Source organism: Pararge aegeria, chromosome 9 (assembly GCF_905163445.1).
Source record: "Pararge aegeria chromosome 9, ilParAegt1.1, whole genome shotgun sequence".
Taxonomy (NCBI): Eukaryota; Metazoa; Arthropoda; class Insecta; order Lepidoptera; family Nymphalidae; genus Pararge; species Pararge aegeria.
This window is the reverse complement of record NC_053188.1, coordinates 16263475-16281623: the sequence shown is the minus strand read 5'-3', so window position 1 is coordinate 16281623 and position 18149 is coordinate 16263475. Positions and strand designations below refer to the sequence as shown.

The following is an 18149-nucleotide window of genomic DNA, read 5'->3' as shown; positions in this document are numbered from 1 at the left end:
TTTATTTATTTAATTACCTAGGCTGCGATAGTGCGAGCCAAATTCAACCTAAACACCATGCAATAGGGCTCATAGAACGTTGTAACAGTTAATTGCAGCGTAGTATCGAACTGATGATACCTTATCGCGTAATCTATTAACGGTAAATTATTATCGTCCGACGCCTTATCGATAACTTTCGTCAGCAAATTAGACAAACTATAATATGCTGGAATACTCTACCAAAGAATGCCATGGAGTTGTATTTATCTTGAGTGACCCCTACGATAATCTCTTCTTGGAGAGCAATCCGATATAAGATCGTGTCACACGTTCACCCATTCACAAGACCGAATTATTAAGGATTATTTTACCGTACAAGTCATTGAATTATGGTATGCACTGCCAATGAACATGCGGCTGTCAAAATCACTAGCTATAATTAAAAATGCGGTTAAGTAGAAACGCGGTATTTCTCACTGCAGACGATTTTCAATATTATTTGTTTAAGTATGTTCAAATATTTCTAATTTATTTTTGATTTTGTATCAATTTATGTATTAGTATGTAGTTATTCGTATGTTTGTTTGCGTATATACCACCGGCAGGGCTAGCACAGGCAGAAGATAAAAATTATATACCCTGATTATTACCCCTGACAGGAGCTATAATTAACGTGCCCACCTGCTAAGCAACGGGAACATGGAGAAGTTTACGCCCGTTTATTATTACAAATATATTATTTGGATATTATTTCCACTTGTGCGCCAATGCTCTGAGAGTTGATAAAGCTGTGGGAGAGGATAACTTTTTACCCTTTCCCCAGGGAGATAATTGTCTCTTGCCCATGCTAGCCGTGCAGCAGTCTGTTCTACTCTTTTTTTTTTTTTTAATCTTCTGCTTCTTTCTTTATGCGTATGTTTTTATCCTATACTTGATGACTATGTTTTCACATCTGTATCATTAACTTGATTCAGGTTTACAAATAAAGAGTTATAATACTAATAATTTATAGCGTTGCGTAAGACAAGCCTTGAATACCAATATACCCTATCTTTTAAAAACTAATACCAAGTTTCATGACGTAATATGCAGCTTTAAAGAGCGGGTTTTAGTCGGCAAGTCGACCGATAAACTTCTCTACTTTTGGACGGCTAGCATATATAGGAGAACAAAGTTTTATCCCCGATACAATATATAAAGTCAATATATATTTCTTCTTTTCTTATAAAGCAATATATTATATATAATCGGGGGATATATATCCACTGACAAAAGACAATTTAGTTTTCCACCTGGCAAAGCACAGCAATCGGAAAAAGGAGTTTACCCCATTTAATAAGCATAATATTATTTGAATTTTGTGTACACCCGTGCGCCTAAAGTGGATAAAACTGAGGGGGAAGATAAACATCCATAACATACGAATTTCCCACTTTAACAGTCTGTGCAACCTTTGTATAGCTTCCTGTCACTTCTACCTGATAGGGCGCCAACGCTGTGTTTAGCCCAACGACCATCGATCGTTCGAACTATGTCCCGCCTTTTGCCACTGACCCCCAAATAACGCAGTTTGAAATCTACTTTCTAAATTATATTTTAGACTTCCGTTCCCAAGGTGCTTAAAGCGACTTTTTTAGTAAGACTCCGCTGTCCATCCGTCTGTCACAAGGCTGTATCTCGAGAACCGCGATAGTCACACCGTTGAAATTTTCACAGATGATGTAATTCTTTTGCTGCTTGCTATTGAAAAAAAAAATTTTCGCTATAAAAATAATTACTGAAATCATGTCTGCATTGGGGCTCCCGTTCTTGCCGTTTTTGTAGATAATTTTACGGAACCATTAGTGCGAGAGTCCGATTCGTACTTAACCGGTTTTTCACGAGTAAGTCAATAGAAGTACCTTAAACGTGTACATCTATGAAGTTCCATCGATTAATGTCCCCAAATGCATGCACCTACATAAGTTAAATACAAAAGCCCCCACCAATGAGATATTTAGATAGATAAAGTCTTTATTGCACAAATTAAAAGTGAAAACAAGAAATAACAAAAACAAAAAAGTATATACACATATATATATATAATGCGCAAAGGCGGTCTTATCGCTTTGCAATGAGCTGCTGCAGTAACTCTGATTTCTCTGTCCGAAACCTTATATTTATATTAAGATATTTCGGACGAAATAATTTTATATAACTCCCAGTTAACGGTCCTCGGTATGCAAGTTTATTATTCCCTTACATGTTACCTCTTGTTTTAATTTTTTGTTTTTTTATTGATTTTTTTTTGTTTGCAGTCGAATTATATACAACGATCTCAACTCGATAACACCCGAACAGTACTTCAAACACGTTACACGAAGAGTCGCTGAGATTAAGGCAGTTTCGGTGAGTGTTCTATCTCTTTCCTGCACACTACTGCTCACATACATCTGCCTTACTTTAACACGGAACCTGCGAATGCTTTCAAGAACCGCGTGCGATTTACTCGTTCTAGTTTTAATTCGAACGTTATACGTATACAAAAAAAATTAAATATATATACTAAGTATTTTAATTTTATAGAAGTTTTATGTATGTACGGATAAAGCCATCAGAGCGCATTTCCAGTAAACCTTGGTGTTGTAGTGTGTCAATATTTTCTTATAGATAATTGATGAAATATTGACACACTATGTATGAAAGTTCATATGAAGGCGGCCAAAAATTTAGTAAATTACTGCACGTATAAGATTCGAAACACAGTGACGTCAGAGTAAAATGAACCTAATGAACCTTTTTTAAAGCTCAAATTCGTCCACAGTTTTTTGGGCACCGTTTTTGCGGAATTTTGGTAATGTAGAATCAAAAAATTTGCGACCCTAAAATCAGTATCATTAGGTCCATTGTATTTTGACGTTATTGTGTCTCGATACTCGAAAATGACTCCACGGTTGCGAGGCTTCAAATCTTTTACTAAGGCACCTGAGATTGAGATCTAAAGTGTGTATGAGTGTGTCTTTAACCTTGACTTAAAAAAACAGTTTTGTCCCGTACACAGTTATGTGTCCTTCTCGTTTTAACACTATGTAAAGTCAGCAAATTCCAAAATACGTTTAATGGCACAAACTGAGTTTTTGACCAGGCTAGGCATAAAGCAAAAAGTCTGAATTGCACGCGACTGAGTACGTTCTATAGATCTTAGTCTCAGTAAGACGTTATCTTGTAAAGTGCAGTTAATAGAAAGTTGATGGATGTACGTACTTCTCGGTGGATAAAGTTAGCAATATTTAATTCAATCTATTATCTGAAGACTTTGGATTAATTTAAGTATTAACTTATTACAATTAACTTAAGGCGTCAAAATCCTTCTAGCATAACTTAAATCTTTACGCTGAAGCAAAACTACGAAAGTTGAAAGGTTTCTATCCAATTTATTAAATATGAAGTGCGTCGAGGTATATCTCGATTACATGCTACCATCGTCCCACACCTCTGTTAATACCTCAAAAGCGACTCTAGGCGACCTAATTCCAAATGAATAAAATTATTACTATTTTTCACAATTCATGAGGTTATGGGATATTTTCTTTGTCATCTAGCGAGATATATAGACGTGAAATATACTCATCATTTATTTTAAATCACGTTTTTATATTATACACACAGTTCATTCACAAACCTGCAAAATAAATTATACAGTCAAATAAAAATAGTAAAAAATGTGAAGTAGCATATTTTTAGCAGGTCAAATACCATCACAGCATCGGGTCATTAGAAATTCTAAACAAAACTTTGAATAATAAGTATTGAAAAAATACGATTAAACCATCAGCGCCTTCTACCTTTAAAAAATATTATCTAACAAATGTGCATTGCAGTAATTGTCTACTCTTCGTCCAATTAGGAGTTGGGCTTAGTATAACTAATATAGCACCAACAGGTTAGATAGAACCATCGTAGGCTACATCTTCACGTACCCGATAATAAAACTCTTATTATACCAAAAAATAAAAAGACACGTAAAAAAACTTATAAAATAACATAGGGTGGAATTATCTTATAGAAAATTGCCTAGAGTTATAAACCTCGGATTTTACTTGACATCAGTCCAATTGCGATGTCCTGTCCAACTAAATACGTACAATGTTCATAAACGTATTCGACAACTTAATTTATCAGTTTAATAGTTAGGGGTTTTTTTTTTGGGAAACATCACTAACTTATCGCTGTTTGTTTCTCTCTTTCTTTCAACGCTTATTTAAAGGAGGAGGTAAATATGATAAAAGAGCCTTTTCGATTAGGAAACTTTTTGGAACGCATCCTGGTGAGTAACATTGGAGTTTATGAAGTTTCTATATGGTTTCTATGTTCTTTCTTTTCACAGTGATGTCTTGGCTATTTTTTCTTTGAACTTTTCATTTGTATGAGCTATATAGTTTCTTCTAAGAGGAGCGAGTTGGTCATCTAAAAATATTCGGATGTTTAATCGGTTTATGTACCTAAGTGTTTAAGGCTAAATTTTTATCGTCTTACAATGGCGTCCATTACCCAATGCCTGTAATTTATTGTTTGATGTATTAAGAAACAAAAAAACGCGAGCAAGGCGGCGCGGCGACGGTACAATTTTATTTAGCTAAGCAATAAAATATTCGGATTAGTACATAAGGTATTTTAAAATTATTTCTATTTTGTTATCACTACTGTAGTAAAATGAACACATGTATACTACTTAACATGTGATGGATTTTAGGGGTGCTGATGTAAGACGATAATGAGAATACTAACCGTGTCCCGTTAATACTAACGTTATAATTGTAACTAAAACAAAGAGTTTAAGTGGATAATAAAAGCCAACGTCTCGCTCACCATTCGTTTACTTTGATCAAATTTAATTATTCTTACATAAGCTTTGTTATTTTTATCAATTCTAATAATATAAACTCAACGACATTAATACTCATTTTGTTATACCCCAATAGATAATTTAGTGGCAAGTTTTGCTCAAACCATTTACAATCATTTAGATATTGCCAAACACATAAATAAAACTTTTCCATGTCAGTATAGAAATCTTTTGTAGAGTGGGTTTTTCTAGGGTAATTTTAGTGCTACCAATCTATAAATTTTAACCATTTTTTTAACATATTTAATAAGTTGATGTTTTATGGTTAAATATAACTAATACATATCTATATAGCCTTATATATAACTAATATATATTTATCAGTCTATCATCTATATCAGTCTAACAGTCCACTGCTTGACTAAAGTAAAGTGAAACTAAAACATAACTAACTAAATATTAATTGTAATGTAAGATTTTAAGTTAAAGGCCTCTCCCAACCCATAATCACCACGCTACGCGGACTGGTTGGTGATCGCTAAATGATAAACGGTAGTTGTAGCAGCACAGAGAACGCTACTACTCGTTCTCCGTTATCTAGAGCTTCGAGGTCGTATCTCCGCTTTAATGTAAAACAAGATTGAATTATGACCGATCCATCTAAATTTAACAACGTTTATATTTAAAACTACAACCTCTGAGTTTTTTGCTGCTTCTTTATGATAAAATCTGCTTTCCGCACTGATTTTAGAGTCCGTAGAAATAGACGATTTGCCTTTCCGAAGTGAACAAACCGCCATAAATTTTAGAACGATCGTATAGTGATTGTTTTTCTTTAGATGTATTGGCAAATCCCATCGAATTGGATGGGAAAAATAGGTCAATAAGGGGATACAAATCAATCGCTTGCGTAAGTAAGCTCAACGTGTGCTCACAATAATGGCCGGCTCAGATATATCAGTCTCAGTGCCCTTAAGTAAATTATTATAAAGTCGTTCACATTTATTAGTAGCGGAAACTTCAGTTTTCCTCCGGAGTACGCCAAATTTGTTTTGACGCGAACCTTGTATAAATAGCACGCTGTATCCATCGTTACACTGCTGGATATTGGTGTTTTCTGGGAATTTCTAAATTCGGCGGTCTTGTCCAACGGTTCTCTTATAATCCATCTAGTGCATTTTGCTATGCAACGCTTTCCGCTGCGGAATCGCCGCTCTATACAACCTTAGGACTCCAAAGTCCTCCGAGCTTAATGCAGCCGTACTAACGAAAAAAAAATTGAAATGTATTTCTTATGTCCAAACGCTATACGGACCATCTCTTAAAGAGATAACAGCATGATTCTTCAAAAGTCTTATTCAACTGTTTTCGTGTATACACAAATAATTGTTTCTCTCCGGGTACAAACTGCAAAAACTATGAATCCGTGATTTCCCTGATAATTGAGAGCTCAAAATATACACAGCACATCCCCGACTGACCCTAAGAGCAAGAGCTGTGAAAGCCTTGGCTATGACATCATTATACAACTTTATTTGATATACTTGATCCGTTTTGTAGTTCTAGTTCTAATCCATAATGCATTTGGATGCTGCCAACAGACACGATTTTCCTCAAGCGCTTGAAAGCATCTCATTAACTAATATCCCTAAAAAATTAGAGAAATTAGATGAATATACGGTTACGTTTGTTTCAGAGCCCTGAAGAGAGAGGTGTTTTCATTCAAATCCTCGAGAGCACATATAGGTTCACCCTTGGTTCTATAGCTGGTGGCAAGTATTCTTAAAAGTTATTGTTAGATTTCCTCTATAGCCTGTATAGAGTAGCCGTAGCGTTGCATAGAAAGCCCTAACCTTTGGAGTTCCCTCAAGCCATCGGCATCAGTTATATCTAAAGTGTACCAATCAGCTTTGAAACAGATCTTGTATGAGAGACATATGACCACCAGTCAGATAAGGGTGATGATTTGTGCCAATACGTTTTAATTTAGTAACTTACTAGGATGACCCCAATTTCAATGTATTATTTTGCTGTACGAAACGAAATAAATATTGTTAATTTTTTTAATTTTTAAATTTTTAATTTAATCCTCTAAACGCATCTCCCTTTGATCGGGTTGGTGATCGCAGTAGATGATTGTACTAGCACAGAGGACGCTGCGGATAACGAAGATTTTTCCCTTTATTTCATTACAATTTTTAATTCTTGAAATATTCGATTTTAGCTGTGGGAGCATCGGCGGTGTACCCGATAGATCTGGTGAAGACTCGAATGCAAAATCAGAGAACTGGCTCCTTTATCGGTGAAGTGGCGTATCGGAACTCATGGGACTGCTTCAAGAAGGTCATCCGGCACGAAGGCATGTTCGGTCTTTACAGAGGACTGGTCCCACAATTGATCGGTGTAGCGCCAGAGAAAGCCATCAAGTTGACTGTAAGTAAAATGAAATAATAAGGTTTTTACAAAGGATGACCTTAAATCAAGTAGTATGCTTCATGGTCGTTCGTATTTGTTTTCTGTAAAAGACCATCCAGACCAGCCCCAAGATTGATCCTTGAATATGCAACTATAGCCCCAAAATTGATTTATGTCCTTGAATATTCAAGAAGTCCGCTTCAAGGTCGTACGTAACGGTCTGCTGTTAAAGACAAGTCTCGAGATTGGTCTATGTCCTTGAATATTCAAGTAGTCCGCTTTAAGGTCGTACGTAACGGTCTGCTGTTAAAGACAAGTCTCAAGATTGGTCTACGTCCTTGAATATTCAAGTAGTCTGTTTCAAAGTCATCCTTATCCGTCTGCTGCAGAAGAACGGCCAGACCAGTCTCAAGATTGATTGATGGTTTTGAATTTTGAAGTAATCAGATTAAAGGTCGTCCTTATTTGTCTGCTGCAGAAGACCAGCCCCCAAGATATAGTCAGTTCAAACTAGAGAAAAGACTAACCTTGCCATTGATGTAAAAAACCGTCTGGCTCGTTAGTAAGAGGTTATTGCATGGAGAATTTATACGTAAACTGTTGGGAGCTAACAGATTTTTTGCGGTGATGGATTGCCGGCGATCTTAGCCCAAGTCGCTGGATGGATTTGGGCATATTTATTAACGTTTTATTTAATCCATTTTATATATTAATAAAATACCGTGTTAAATTACAGATGAACGATTTAGTTCGCGATAAGTTTATGGACAAGAATGGAAATATTGCCCTGCACGCAGAAATTATTGCTGGCGCATGTGTGAGTAGAAGTTTATTAAACCTGATGTAAATTTTTTAAATTGACATGCCTGTTGGTCGCAATCAAACCTTCAACAGTTTCAACAGTAATTATACTTTAGTGAAGTAATAAAAAGTGGCATGCTTTATTTATTTTGTTTTGACATACACTATTTCCGTCATGCTATTTGTGTATTCATTATATCAACCCATTACTGGCCCACTACAGGGCATGGGTCTACTCCAATAGTGAGAAGGGTTTATGAAATGGTCCACCACGCTGACCCAGTACGTATTGGAGGGCTTCACACGCTTTTGAGAACATTACGGAGAACTCTCAGGCATGTAGGTTTCCTCGCGATGTTTTACTTGTTTAAAACAACGCACATAAAAACAGAGGTGCGTGTGCGCCCCCGAAATGTAGCCGAAGGACTCACCTCTAGGCTAGAACCTCTTTACAAACATCTCTTGACAAAAACTATGATACTGCTTATTCAGCTCTGTTAAATGGACAATTTGTCTTTTATTTTACTAATAACTCTGTAAAGTAAGCGATGAATTTCTTGGCAATATTGACGTACTACTTATAAATTGATAAACATGAAAATCTGCGTCGAATGGGCACCAATTATTGAAGTGCTATAATATTAGCGCTAATGTATTTTTTATCTATATCTCTTTTCAACAGGCTGGCGCATCTCAAGTAGTATTCACAAATCCCCTAGAAATAGTGAAAATCCGACTACAAGTGGCGGGCGAAATCGCGGCCGCTAGCAAGGTTCGCGCCTGGTCGGTAGTCAAGGACTTAGGACTTTTCGGCCTATACAAAGGCGCGAGGGCCTGCCTATTGAGAGATGTACCATTCAGCGCTATTTATTTCCCTGCGTATGCTCATGTTAAGGTATGTTGTCTAAATTACTTATATTCCTTTGATTTCCGCGCGCTAGTTTTCCAATATAAAGAAGCCATATTTCCAATATAAACAGAACGAGTGAGTGACTGTTAAAAGCTGGTTCGAATATAGACGCTGCTGGCACCATTTAACGAACTGCAATAGCCGATACGCTTAAGTTGGACAGAAAAGACTTAATGTAAAAATCAAAGCATACCAATTTCGAATATATCGATAATATATAATAAATATATATATAATTTCGAATATCTTACCGATCTGTCTGTTTTAGATAGCCCTGGTTTTTTAACAAGAAAAACCCATGCTCTATGTTATATTAAATCTTAGTCAACAAAACACAAACAAGTTAAAACTTAATTTTAGTTTATGTTTTTAGGCGAAGTTCGCGGACGAAAATGGATATAATCACCCGTTGACACTGTTAGCTGCTGGAGCTATCGCCGGCGTCCCGGCGGCTTCATTAGTCACACCCGCTGACGTCATCAAAACTAGGCTACAAGTAAGTAGACTAAGGGACATATTTCAAATTCAAATTCAAAATTTCTTTATTCATGTAGGCCTATCACAGGCACTTATGAAGCGTTCATACATAAATGTTTACATAATTGTATGGGGATGGTGATAACTTCGTACGCCAACTTAAACCTAAAGCTACGAGGGTTCCAAACGCGCCCTGGTCTAAGAAGAGCCCACAACAAACTTTTATCTGGTATTTTTTTTTTGTTATCACCATCTCACAGTTTATTTATATTAAGCTATGAAGCTAGAGCAATTCACACCCAACCTTTTTTATCGTTCAAGTAATCCTTAATATTATAATATGATTTTTCTGTAAGCTTACGTTTTATATAAACTTTGAACTTATTGAGAGGCATCTCAAAGATTTCATTTGATAATTTGTTATAAAATAATATACTTAAAATATATAATGTTATATATTAATTTCTTCATCGACTACCTAATAATCATAACCGAGACTTTTGACCACCCCCTGGCACAGCGGTGAGGTCTTAAGTGGATGGTCCCGGTTTCTATCCCCGACAGCGGAAATTTATAATATCTCGATATTGTCTTGTCTAATCTTGTGGGAGGCTTTGGCCGTGGCTAGTTGCCACCCTACCGACAAAGACGTGCCGCTAAGCCATAAAGCGTTCCGATGCGATGTTGCATAGAAACCGATTGGGGGTATGAGTTAAATATAACTGCCATTCAGGCCGTGGGTTCGATTCCCACAACTGGAGAGTGTTTGTGTGATGAACATGAATGTTTTTCAGTGTCTGGGTGTTCATCTGTATATTATAAGTATTTATGTGTATTATATTCATAAAAAAATATTCATCAGCTATCTCAGTACCCATAACACAAGCTACGCTTACTTCGGGGCTAGATGGCGATGTGTGTATTGTCGTAGTATATTTATTTATTTATTTATTTATTTATTTATTCCCCTAACAGTTAGTCCGTTACCATCAAATACTGCATTATCACTTACCAGCTGGTGAGATTGCAGTCAAGAGCTAACTTGGTGTGGACCAACGGGGGTGAGAGTTGTATAAAGTTGACACAAACTTTCACCCCCCTCAGGAATATTTCTTAGCGAAATGTTATCCAATTGAACCAAAGAGGTACTAGGAGAAACGTTTTATATCTATCATAGGTACTACACACATAGACTTATTACATTGAGAATGGGACAGACGAAATGGCACCAAATTTTGACTTTAAAGCCTAACTATGTAACCTTGTATTGCCGACGTGACAGAACGATTTAACTGAATACTACAAGCGAGCGAGCGAAGACCTGTTTTTTTTTTTTTTCTTTTTTTCTCCGGTTTGTGAGACGAAGACCTGTCCGTGGGTATTTCAGTATAGCCGTTCTAATATGGTCATGCTGTTTTTTCCCGATAACAAGAAATACGACATAGTTCACTCCCGGACATGAGTACGTAGATGGACGTAGTTCATGAGTATTCTAATAGGTGGCGCTTATTTATATGTGGGGTGAATTAGTGTGAAATATTTATCCTCGTAACCATATGTATTCATATGGATATATCGATGCTTACGCAATTATATATATATATATATTTTTTTATTTATATTCTTGTAATTAAATTACAGGTAGTGGCCCGATCCGGACAAACGACTTATAACGGAGTAATAGACGCGACGAGAAAGATCTACGCGGAGGAAGGTGCCAGAGCATTCTGGAAGGGTGCTATAGGTACAAATCATGATTTTTATCCATTATGATTAAACATAACAAGTGTTTTTTAAAGTACGTATTGTGGACTCCGTAACTCGTAAACTCGTAAACTCGCTAACCGGACCTGGGGATTTCTACCACCGCCTCACTAACACCGCTTTAAACACAATATTATAATTCTATAACCAAACGTCAATAATATTCGTAGTAAGTCCCCAGAGATAAACGTTGCGCGTCAGATTTTTTATGGACCGCAGTGAAATCGACCCATGTGCCATCACGGCAAATGACGCGACACCCTATTTTCAATTTATAAATTTTGAACTCCGTTCTTCGATCTCCAGCTCCAGTTCAGGTTGGCGGGCATCAAGTTAGTTCATCATCGTCATCGTCCCTTCAACCGATCGACGTCCACTGCTGGACATAGTTAGTCTTTTGTAGAGAGTTCCGAAACAGTCCGCTGGACCAACGCTGCGTTCACCGGTGCGGGGTCATTCCAGCACTTTGGGAACACAACGTCCATCTTTTCTCCGAGCTATCCGCTCATTGTTACTTCAGTTTCGCGTTACTAGCTCGTTAGCTGACAAAAAAGAAACAAACATTTTAACCCCTTTTTATTTTTGGCGTTTTTCCGAACTTGATATCGAAACCTCACTTTGAATAAATGAATTTTGAATTTTGAATTTTTACAGCCCGTGTGTTCCGTTCGTCGCCACAGTTCGCCGTTACTCTTGTTACATACGAAATCCTACAGCGTCTATTCTACGTCGATTTTGGAGGATCGTGAGTACATTATTTTAATCATAACGTAACAGTCTCTAGAACAACACCACAGATATGTCACTGCCGACAGGGAACTATATTTGTTTGTTTTAGCATATTTATTTTGTAACCTAATTTTAAGATCCTTTCTTTTATTTTTTTTAAAAGTTTATTTTGTTAATGATAACTTTTTTTTTTTTTGTGTAACTCGTACCTTATATGTTAATTCCTATGTGTTGTTTTTATCCCAAATAAAAGATTTTATTATTATTAGAATGTTCGAGATCCGTGAGGGAATTCTGATATCCCTTTGGATTTATCATATCAACCCATTGCTTGGACAAACATAATGGCACCAATGTTATTCAATTTTGAACCAAAGAAGCACTAAGAAAATAGCGTTTTATATCTATCAAAATGGCACCGACTTTTGACTAAAAGGCCTAACTAGGTAACCTTGTATTGCCGACATGACAGAACGATTTAACTGAATACAACAATCAAAAAAAGACTTTTCCGTGGGTATTTTCGTTTAGCCGTTCTAGCATGGTTATGCCGTATTTTTCTAATAACAAAAAATATGACATAGTCCACTCGCGGCCCGTATTAGTTTATGAGTATTCTAAGAGGTGGCGCTTGGTATATTTGAGGTGAATTTCTGTGAAATATTTATCCTCATAACCAAATGTATTCATGTACTTACATCGATGCCTACGCTATGCCTATATTTATATTATGAATAAAGAAATTATGTTATATTTCACGTAATGTCACTTGTATTTAAATACAAATAAATAAAAATTAAAATACCAATATAATAATTTTCTTTAAAGTAAAATAATTATCGTCAAACATAAAATATTAAAATTAATGAAAAGAATGGCAAACTATACCGGGTCATCAGACGATTGAGACCAACGATGACGATTGAGATCTTACGCCAGTTTTTGAAACATTCCGCCATACTTTTTAGTATAAATCTGTAATTTGAGCAGCATGCACCATTTATAAACCGACTGACGCATTGACGGCCCACTGGCGCAGTGGGCGCCAACCCTGTTTTCTAAGTCCGTGGGTTCGATTCCCACAACTGGAAAATTGCGTGATTAACATGAATGTTTTTCAGTATTTATGTACATATTATTCATAAAAATATTCATCAGTCATCTTAGTACCCATAACACAAGCTACACTTACGTTGGGGCTAGAGGCGATGTGTGTATTGTCGTAGTATAATTTTTTAGTTATTTATTATTTACAAAGCACTCAGATAGATTTTTTCTTACAGTCGACCCGCGGGTTCGGAACAAACAATATCAACACCCATAGAAGAGGCGGTCAGAAAACCTCACCACATCGGCGGGTACCAGGTCGCCATGCCGGTGCTCACCGGCCTGGAGACCAAGTTTGGCATATCACTGCCAAGGTTCTCCTTCGCCAAGCCGCAAAACCCACAGAATTAGTTGAATTGTGAATTGTAAGTATTTTTTTTTTTATAACCATATTTTTTGGCTTTTTAATTACAATTAATTTTTAATTGTGGTTAATTACTGGAAAACACCACCTGCTTGGCGCAGCGGTGAGCGCTTTGGTTTTAAGTTTGAGGTCCTGGGTTCGATTCCCGGCAGGGGAATTTATTTTTTCCGAATTTTCTCTGATCAGGTCTAGTGGAAGACTTCGGCCGTGGCTAGTTACCATTCCACCGCCGAAGACGTACCGCTTAGCGATTTAGCGTTCCGTTGCGATTTCATGTAGAAACCGTGGTAGGGGTTAAATCGTATAACTGCTTTATTTTATAGGTTATCCCGCTACCACTCATACTGCATCATCACTCACCGCCAAGTGAGAATGCAGTAGTTTATGGAATTTAATTATATAACAGAATTGAAGTGTCATATTTTATTTTTCCAGGTAAGTTCCAATATTCATTGGTGGATACTAAATAGATAAGGAATATTATAATAATTGTAATTAAACAATAAATCAATTAACTATTTATACTGCCCAAGCGAGTGTTGCTTTTAAATTAATAATAATAATTTATTAAGGGAAAATGTGAAGGCAATCAATGTGTGATTTGAACAAATTGAGATTTTTATTTTGATAAATATATTGTATGTAATATCAAGGCAGTGTTTCCCAATCTTTAGCCATTAAAGTTTGATTCAAGTGTTCATTGGGATAAAGATAACTTTGTCGGTAAATTTGGTTATATAAATGCCCGTTTTCATTTTGGTGATTTCCAAAAAAAAAATGTTTCACGAACTCTTATGTGACGTCTAACGACGTTAGACGCGATCTAAAGGTACGATATCGATTCTGCGGATCGTAAAGTTTAAGGGACTCGTAAACTAACTACTAATAAAGAGTTTAAATAACAAAAATAATCTAAACCCAGTTGCATGGATCGTGGTCACGACGGGACTCACATATTCCGGGCCGTACCGGTTAGTAATTAAAGATTTTAAACTAAGATTTTCGTATTACCGTACATACAACGATAATATTTTTGACCTATAGTTAAGAAATGTTTAACCACGAAAATCTTAGTTTAAAATCGTTAATGAAAAATATGATAATACAAACACAAAACACAACTTGTTGCAAGAACCATAGACTAGTAAGATTATATGATTGGTGAAAGGTAAAAGGTAATCTTTGGTAGGGCGTTACTTACTTACATCATTTGTGAAAACGGACATAACTCTCCTATTGATTAGATAACGTAGTGATACTCTGAGAGCTTTAGACTTGTGTGACTCTCACTGAGAAATTCTAAGATTTCCTAAGGTTTTTTTAAAAATAAAATCGCTCTGGGATTGGGAAACACTTCATAATATGATATGGTTGTAACACTAAATAACAGATGCAATTTTTTTTTTTAGCTTTTGCATAAAAACAATAATAGCCAAAATTAATTAAAAATAGCATTTTTTTTTAGCTTTTGCAAATTAAACAAGAAATAGACAATTTTATAAGCAATAGTCCAGAGCACCTCGCAGCATTTTATAAGCAACTTAGATAAGTTTTTCTCTCAGCTTTTATCAATGAAACATATATTTTTGCGTACATATACGATCTATATAGGGTTTTTGTTCCGATATAAAATGTGCTTTTATAAAGGCTTTTAGTTTTTGCTTTTTACGTTTCATTGTTTTGTATTGATTGATTAAAAACAAAATGAATGTTTGGAAATGTATCTTTTGTATTTTATTTTTTTTTATAAATTTTTGATGGGCCAATTGCCTAGTTTAAAGTCACGTTTATATTTTGAAAATAGCATTTTACTTGTAGCGTGATCTTGAACTATTCACCAGGTTATTTTAAATATTCGGTAAAAATTTTGCGCTTGACCTGTAATCAATCACACATGGGCTCGCATGGCTTTTCAAACAAATTAAAAGAGCCCATGAATGACATATTTTATTACGTCAACAATAAATGGTACACAGTTTACTTTTTGGGGGTGAAATTTGGTTTGGTTATGTGGGATTTCTTCCCAGTAAATGATGGTAAATCCTCATGGCTCCAGAATTTCTAAAGAACGCTACGGGGCATTCTTTGCATTAGACATAATGGGGCACCTCCCGGGGAAAACTAAGCAGAGCCACCTACCGGGTAAAATTCTGTTTTCAAACCACCCAGAAACCAATTTAAACTATATGAATATATACATATAATTTTATGCATATCGGTCCAGCCGTATAACAAGAGTTATATATAATACCCCTATTAGCACGAGTTAAAACAGTTTTAGTTCTAAAATAAAAAAACGCTTTCTAAACTCGCACTTTTTAAAAACTGTATCTACAAAGCTTTTTTTCCCGCTAATGCATTATTATCAAATGTTGATTGTAATATCGGTTTGAGCTGTAATGTATGTTAAAATAAGTATAATATAATGTAGCATTAAACTTAACCTGTTATATTACAATAGTATCATGACGTGTTATATTAAAATCCGGGCTCACTGATAGATAGTTAAAAATAACTGTGTTAATAAATGAGTATAAGTAATAGATAAATACGTGAAAAAGATTTTAAATATTATTATACGGTGACTTTTTTTTCGTCTTAAAACATCGATTAATCAACAGTTACTCTATGCCTCCCATTCATTGGTAAAAAAAATTAAGAATTTTAAATTAATAGTTTGGTGTTTAAGAAGTATCCTTTATTGAATGTAAGCGGCGCGGTGCGGTGGCGGTATCAGTTCCATCAATTGCAGTCGTTTCATGCAGTAAATAAATACATTCGAATAGGTACTTAATTTGATGGAGAAATTATTGTTTTAATTATTGATGTCTGTGCAGTTATTGAAGATCAGATAGATTTATGTGTCTGTCGATGTTTGACGATAAAAAAATCACTGAGTATATTGTCTGCGAATAAAAAATTGCACTAATGCGTGTAGATAGCGCTCAAAATATTACATAACTATAAATACATTAATTGACATTAGTGTAAAAGACAATTTGATCGTCAGTAGTTCAGTGGTAATGGGTTGGTTTCAAATCCGAAAGGACATATGTTGTTTCCCGACCGTTGAACTATTGTCGTAACTACTCCTAGCACAAGCTTTGAGCTTAGTTGGAGGGGATTGTTTAAAAAAAAATATAAATTTAAATATTAGTCATGGTTGGACTTGCCTAATATTCATTATTTAAGAAAATTAATTAAAAATATGTATGGAGATTTGTTGTGGTAAATGTACATATTCATACAAATCAACCAATTTCGTTAGAAACACATAGAGAACAGATATCCTCGCTACCACGCTATCCGACCTGATGCAACGTTGGTCTGACGGCACGCCTCCTGAAACATCGGGTGGTGGTTCTGTGACGAGAGTTAATTTAATTCGATTCAACGCAACACGTGTGGGGCGGCGTGAGATACGGCCAGCTGGTGTTGTCGATGTGTTTCTACTAACAAATTAGATAGGTTTCAGCGTCGGTGTTATAATTAAAAGAAAAATATCAGAGTTGTGACGTTCTGTATAAAAAGAAAAATTTAGGCCCCGTTTACACCTAGTGAGTGCTCGGTCGAGTTCATAATCCTAATATACATTTGTCCGATTGCTATTATGGAGACATTTGAGTGTAGAAACATCGTAGCGACACAGTAAAATGTACCTAATGGTGCTAATTTTAAAGTCTTACATTATGTAATATTGATTTTTCTTTTAAGTGTATAAAAGTGTGCTTTAATAATACAAATTAAGCTTTAAGTATGAAAATAAAGTTACTACTTACTTATAACTCGGACAATACGATGTTTTCATACTCAAAAACGTCCCTAAAAGTACAAGCGTACAAATCTCACTAAATTTCTAGTTACCACTCCTTTTGGCCAGCCGAAGCATAACGCACATCTGTATAGTTTGGTTTTCTTTAATATTTATTTTTGAAAGGTTTAATTGTTTGTTTGCAGTAATAACGTCATTAGTGCTATTACTCAAAGCACGTTGGTTACCAACGTTGTTTTTCGAGATAAACGTGCTACTTATCAGTTTTGTTATGGAGCTAAAGAAAAAATACTTAAATAAATACGTACTTATGGTATAAAGTACGAATTTAGTGTAGTGTCTGGCGACAAGATGTTGACGATAGTATACAGACCAACGTAAAACGTTTAAACGTCCACGTTTGTAAACATACAAAAATAGGTTTTTATGCAATTCAATGTAAATTACATTTAAGGTTCCAAATAGTTTTTACAAGACTAAAATGTTGTCCTAAATAATTCAAAAGCGTCAGTCGGCTCGGCCGGTACTTGCTTGGTGTAAATAAGACCTTATAATGATGACCCTTGTAAGGCTGTAAGTATCGAAAGGATGGACTCAAAATTTTCATATCAAAATTCAATGCCGTATACTATACGAATAGATAGAGATATTTTTTTAACTGTCACGCTTTAATAAATGAATCTTTAATATTTATTCCATATACTTGACATGACTTTAAATATATTCTACTTACAAACACCTAAAAATTGAAGATATTTATTTGTATAAGGCCCTTTACACACACACCCATGGTTTCCAGTAAAGGTTCTGCAATTAAAGCATTAAGGCAGCTCTCAAATAAAGCTTTAGAAAGTTACTAAAACAACTTTTCATTGGTTGTTTCGTTGGTAAAAATAACAATTCACTTTTATCACTATGAAAGATAGTGCAAGTATACAAGCTTTCACATGCGAACATGCCTTGACATATCGGTACGCATCGCCGTTTTTGGTTAATTGCACGA

The 18149-nt window shown here is 35.4% G+C and overlaps 1 protein-coding gene across 3 annotated transcripts in view; it reads left to right on the top strand.

Moving 5' to 3' along the window:
* LOC120626226 (calcium-binding mitochondrial carrier protein Aralar1) overlaps positions 1-13374 on the top strand; it is a 37751-nt gene extending 24377 nt beyond the window's left edge. For all 3 annotated transcript variants that reach the window (XM_039893635.1, XM_039893637.1, XM_039893636.1), the window contains exons 7-15: positions 2280-2370; positions 6504-6579; positions 7032-7240; positions 7959-8039; positions 8706-8918; positions 9307-9429; positions 11052-11154; positions 11829-11919; positions 13187-13374. In XM_039893635.1, coding sequence (XP_039749569.1) covers positions 2280-2370; positions 6504-6579; positions 7032-7240; positions 7959-8039; positions 8706-8918; positions 9307-9429; positions 11052-11154; positions 11829-11919; positions 13187-13361 — 1162 coding nt within the window. In that variant the 3' untranslated portion in view covers positions 13362-13374. The remainder of the gene's footprint in view (positions 1-2279; positions 2371-6503; positions 6580-7031; positions 7241-7958; positions 8040-8705; positions 8919-9306; positions 9430-11051; positions 11155-11828; positions 11920-13186) is intronic.
* Positions 13375-18149: the final 4775 nt, after the last annotated feature.